This window comes from Scatophagus argus, chromosome 19 (genome assembly GCF_020382885.2).
Source record: "Scatophagus argus isolate fScaArg1 chromosome 19, fScaArg1.pri, whole genome shotgun sequence".
Taxonomy (NCBI): domain Eukaryota; kingdom Metazoa; phylum Chordata; class Actinopteri; family Scatophagidae; genus Scatophagus; species Scatophagus argus.
In genome coordinates, this window is record NC_058511.1 from 5,928,730 (window position 1) to 5,934,759 (window position 6,030).

General features: G+C 41.8%; 1 protein-coding gene across 2 annotated transcripts in view; it reads left to right on the forward strand.

Annotated features, from left to right (window-relative positions):
- Positions 1-5,307, forward strand: part of slc24a4b (solute carrier family 24 member 4b) — a 32,192-nt gene extending 26,885 nt beyond the window's left edge. For both annotated transcript variants that reach the window (XM_046373369.1, XM_046373370.1), the window contains exons 15-17: positions 715-827; positions 1,012-1,077; positions 1,966-5,307. In XM_046373369.1, coding sequence (XP_046229325.1) covers positions 715-827; positions 1,012-1,077; positions 1,966-2,115 — 329 coding nt within the window. In that variant the 3' untranslated portion in view covers positions 2,116-5,307. The remainder of the gene's footprint in view (positions 1-714; positions 828-1,011; positions 1,078-1,965) is intronic.
- Positions 5,308-6,030: the final 723 nt, after the last annotated feature.

Below are 6,030 nucleotides of genomic sequence, written 5' to 3' on the forward strand. Positions count from 1 at the left end.
CATTTTTAGACTGTGCTCTTGAGGATTTTTTTATTATTGTTACACAGTGGAGGGACAAATGGATGTTGTGGTCATGTGTTTTTTTTATACCACTAGTCCACCAGGACATTTTCATCGATCAGTGGAATACAAATAAATACAAATACAGATATAGCTACAGTGTCTTGTTTGGGCTGAAAGTGTTCTCTGGGCTAACCCCTGGTTTTTAAGTGGATGGGCAGATATCGACAGAATCCCTGAGAGGCAAGCAAGGAAAAAAGAGTTTTGTGATCCTTTTTTTTAATATTATGATTACTATTATATTTGTATTTTTAATTTTGACAGGTGGAAAAAAAATTCACAAAATAATATTCACCTGCCAACACTTTCATACAAGGCGTTTAGTGTAGCATACTTGCAGATTGGTGTCCAGAAGTGTGTTGCCTTCTAAGTGCATAGAAAACAGTTGAACGAGTGGGGATGTGCAGAGTGTAACAGAGCACAGGAGCAGGAGAAAATGGTGCAGAGCTGTTTATAGACATCACAGTGTGGTCCTGCATCACAGCCTTCCCAGCTTAATGAGGTTCGGGCTTTTTTGAATATTAGAAAGCACGGAAAAACAAAATGTTAATCTTCATTTGGAAACAAAGTGCTTTATTTGACCTGAAAGTCTAGCTGGAAAAAAAACTACACATCCTTACTTAAAATCATGGTTGCTATCTGGTTTTGTTGCAGGTTTGGGAGACATGGCAGTGTCCAACACTATTGGCAGTAATGTGTTTGACATTCTGGTGGGGCTGGGGGTCCCCTGGGCATTACAGACCATGTGTGTCGACTATGGATCAGAGGTAAGCAGCTTGTTTGCCTTACAAGTACTCTGATCCTTCCAATTCTGTATGGTTGTGTGAGTGTAAGGAAAAAAAAAACAAATTCCAGTTGCCCTTTTTATTTATTTATTTATTTTATTTCTCTTATTCATTGAAAAGAGTGACGAGCTGCAGATGAATTGCTGATCCGTCTTGTGTGTTGCAGGTGATGATTAACAGTCGGGGCCTGGTCTACTCGGTGGTGCTTCTGCTGGGCTCTGTGGCCCTCACGGTGAGCAATAGTTGATCGCTTCCAGGAAGGCAACCTGTTTGGCTGATGTAGTGCGGTATACATATTTAAAGTGGAAAGTCTGGTGGTTTAACTTGGATAAATAACAACCCAGTTTGGCTCCTCACATCTTGACTCATGCGCTACAGTCGTGACTGAACTTTGATTCATCAAAATGTTAAATTGTAAGTCTTGTAAACAGCAGAGGAAGGATTGTTCTTTTTGGCATAAGCAAAATATTTTATCGAAAAGTTCAGTCATTTTGGTTTGGTTTTAATATGTTTTTCGGATGACGATGTCTCAAACGCAGATCAGTAATGTACAGAAACTTCATCCATAGAAAGATGGGGACGTTGCTGCATTGTAATCACTGCTCAAAGAAGACAGAAATGCCTCTTGTGGATCATAATTTTAGATTTGCTTTTTATGCGTATCGGTGGCACAGTTAAATTACATGATACTCAGTGAGTTCAGGAATGCAGTGCAGTATAATTAAGGTATAAACACCAATCAGCCACAACACTGAAACCTCTGACTGAATGAGTGAGTGATGTTGACGGGAAGAGCTGTTGCCATCAGGGGGTTGGGGGGTTGGGGTCTGCTGTATATTTGCTCTGCAATGTTTAGGTGGTTGGTGTGTGTGTGAAAGATCATCCACATGATTGCAGGGTTTACCTGCAGAACATTGCACTGTAAACGGAAGATTGATGTTATTCACTTCAGCTGTCAGTGGTTTTAAGGTTGCAGCTGATCAGTGTAAATCAGTGGGTGCAGCCTTGACCTCATGCCAGTGCATAGTGAGACGGTAGACGGTGTCCTGCACAAGGCAGACGGTGTCCTGCACAAGCCATCCTGATGTGTGTGTGTGTGTGTGTGTGTGTGTGTTTGTAGGTGCTGGGGATCCATCTGAACAAATGGAGGCTGGACGTGAAGCTGGGAGTGTACGTCCTGGTCTTGTACGCCGTATTCCTCTGCTTCTCTGTCATGATCGAGTACAACGTCTTCACCTTCGTCAACCTGCCCATGTGCATGGAGGAGTAGAGCACAGCGGCATGACTCGGATACCAAAACCTCAGCGCTCCCATAGCATCCCAAATCTTTATCCTCTCCTCTCCTTTTCTTTTTTTTTCTTTTTCAGTAATACTGGACCTATCTGCAGACTTGTCTCTCTCCTCCCTTGCGCTCTCTCCCTTGTAATCCTTTTAGCCCCAAATATGAATCCCATTTCCTCAAGAGGCAGAATACACTGAAAGAGTGGACTCCATTCTGTGTCTCAAATTTGTCCTCTTGTCACACAGTGCCAGTCCTTAATGCCCATTATTTGGGGCACTGCCTGTTATTGCAGTAAAGTCTTTATTTCCTCTGTGCGCCTGTTAACTTTCTACCCATCTAGCATGCCTTTAGATGTCGGGGACCTCCAGAATCAAAAGTGCCCCCTGTTGGTTGTTGGTGTGTGTTTTTCACTGTTTTTGCATTGTAGATTTTCCACAAAACATTTCCAAAGCTTTTCCACAAACCAAACCAGAGTCTGCAAAGAAAAGAAATCTTAGGACTCCAACCAAACCCAAACACAAAGATAACTCCCCTTAAAGTAATTCCTTAAAAAGAAGAAGAAAAAAGCAGAGTTACCACCCTCCTTACCTTCTCTCCTCTTGACCCCATGGAGGAGGGCTTTGTCCTCGGCAGCTCCCCTCCTCCAGCCTGGACCCGACTCCCCTGGCATGGCCTTTGGCATCAGGGAGCAGATACTGTTAGTGCTTCACTTCACTCACCCTCTGCAACTCTTCACCTGCTTGATCAAATTGTTTTCTTTAAAAAAAAAAAAGAGAAAAAGACATTTTGTCAGGACACTTTGTGTTAAGATGCGTCACAGTCCGGATCAGTCGACTGTGAGGGTGTTATGCTTATGCAGCACGGCACAATGTAAACTTGTAAACACTTTTTTTTGTATTTATTTTTTCAAAACAAGGTTTTGTCAAGTATGAAATATGGAGGAGAGCTTGTTGCAAATATAGGACATTGCCTGTTTTTCCACTGAAACAAATTGCACACGCAGATGCTTTTCTTGCTTTGTGCTGTAAGGAGATTTGACCACTCAGAGGGGTTTCTGGCTGCTGGTGGTGACTCCACTGCAGTGTTATTTTCAGTGATGGGTCAGTTCACTTTACCTTCTGCACAACTTCAAAAACTGGCTCCAGATCTGTCGGATTCCTCTGATATTTTTTTTTTATTTCCATCATCATCATCAGGTGACTTGTTCTCGTCTCGAGACAGCAGCAGAATGGAAGTAGTTGTTCTAAATATTGAAAAAAAATGCAAAGAAACCAGACGGTTCTCAACACTGACTGTCTGCTATAACACCCTCTGGCCAGCAGGGGTTACTACAGCCCCTCTACCAAGGACAGGGGTGCCAACCACAGCTGTCGGTTATCAGGGAAACTCGGAGGAGGACAACTCCTGGAGGTGTCACTGGTGATGGTCTCTTGATTTTTGAGTTACATGTAGATATTGCACTTTAACAGCCGTCCTCTCATTCTGAATCAACTAGTGCTTCCTTCTGTGGGTGTGTATTTTCAGTGTATATGTGACTGTGTGTGTGTGAGAACATTGTATGTGTGTGTGCGTGTGTGTGTGTGTGTGTGTGCGCTCAGTATGGGCCCACGCTAGGTTTTCTCACACTGGACTCTTGAACAGACTGGGACCTCGTTAACACCATGAGCACACCTGCCTCTGTTTGCAGTGCATGCTGGGACATTAAAACGCAGCTCCTCCACAGCACAGCGAAAGGCTGAGGGCTTCTTGGCATCTCCATCGAAAACAGCCCGACCCTCTTTACAAAAATCGGCAGCTACGAGCCACACTGCAATCCAGACTTTTTTGACATCATGCAAAAATACCTGCGAGGCGTCCACAGGTGAGGTGCAGAGACTTAAAAACTGAGTGTGGAGAGTGTTTCAGTGTTGAAAATAATTCCTCTGCCACGCTGTTGGCGGTGGGCACTTGTATATGCAATCTCAATTTAAAGAATTCTATGTGACAGAAGGCCCCTGCAAGGTTGCCATATAAAGACAGGGGATCCTGTGGAGATGTGATGTCGGTTTGTCTCGTAGTACTTGATGTGTGAGCTCACAGGTGTGTGTGTGTATGTGACCTGAGCCCAAAGGATGGACATTTCTGGAACAGTAGCTTTGAGGGAATTCTGATTTGTATCCCCCCTCCTTTGTACACACACACACACTTTTTTTTTCCTATCTTATCCCCTCTTGCACAAGGGCATTAACTCTCCACCAACCCGAGCTGAGGGAGCAGAAGGGAATGCATGGATGGATGGGTTTGCTCCTCTGCCCTCGAGACTTTGTCCCTTTTCAGAGGACCCGGATGAGAGCAGACTTTAAGGAATTAAAAAATAAATAAATAAATGGACCCCCTTAAGCTTCTATTCTATCGGGGCTCAAATGGCTGTGTTCGTTGGATGGAGGTGACCACACAGGGCCTACAGACTCTGAGATCCATCAACACCTCCCTTCCTCGTCCTCAAACTGTTCAGTGGGTCTTCTGTACATACAGGAACCCAACATTTCTTGATGCTTTTTGTGAGGAAGGCACATCTGTACTTAAGTTGATTCAGAATGTGCAGTTTTGAGGTTTATGGGGTTTTTTTTTGTTTGTTTGTTTGTGTGTATTTCTGTTGTTGCTCTGTGTGGTCATGTCCCGGTTGCCAGGTTTTGAGTGGTGACACCACAGCAGGGATTGGGAACAACAAGTCGTGCGTTCTCACCAGTTGTCTGATTTGCATCTTTGTTACCAAGTCACTTTTTTTTTTTTTTTTGGAAGAGAAGGAAAAAAAGAAGTTCGGAGTTCAGATGCCATACTTGTTGTAGCTCTGCATAAATTCAGATTGTATGGAAATCAATTGTACAAACAAAGCGCACACACTTTAGAAAACACACGTCTGAAACGACGGTTGAACACGAGAACTGTGTGTACTTCTTGATTGAATGCGACCTGATGCACTGTGAGCTCAATGTGATGTGGGAGTTGTTTGTCAAGAATAATAAATGATTAAAAAATATATTTAATGTAAAGTTAGTTACTATAAAACATTATTGAGGACATCTGTATAACTTATATGAATGTATTGTCTTGCTATACTGGACATATCCAACCAATGCATTTTACTGTAAAGCAATAATGTCAAGAAAAAAATAATAAAATGGCAAAATAATTCCTGTACATTTGTCTCATAAGTTCTTGGATTGTTTGTGAAATACATAAATTAAATGAAGCCATTTGTACATGTATCTCTTGCTTGTGCTGTTCTGTTTTTCACAGCATGTTTTTAAGTTTAAAAGTGATTTAAGGCTCTCTGACTTTACACATCATATTCTAGATAGTTTTGAGGTTCTTCCAAGTATTCCTATTTGATGGTTCTTCGCACTTGAGCTCCATTATATTTGAGAGGAACGTAATGTACTTTTCACTCCGTTAACTGTAATTCACTGCTGTAGTTATTACTTTTCAGATTAAGATTTTATATTAATACATTCTTTTTTTTTTGGTGAGTGAGTACTTTTGATCTCTAAGATAGATTCTTATGACAATGCTTATGTGCTTATAGGGATTCTCCAACAAGTTTGCGGTGCGTTCCCATGAAGTTGTGGAGTTTGATTGGAGAGTCACAGAAGCCAGCACAAAACTATGTGGATGGGCTATTGTATACTCCAAATCATGAATAAACTGAACTTCATGTGTTTAAAAAAAAAGTGACGTGTACATTGAAGTTGGATTTTTGCTGCAGGACTTGGAGAACAATGTATTAATTATCTCCCACCAATATTGTGTACTAAAAATGGTCTTTTCTGTAATTTATTCTGATTAATTGCTGTAAGATTTAATTAACATAAGGTGACAACACCGGAGGACAACTTCAGAATTTGCTGACTGGGAGTTTCTTCC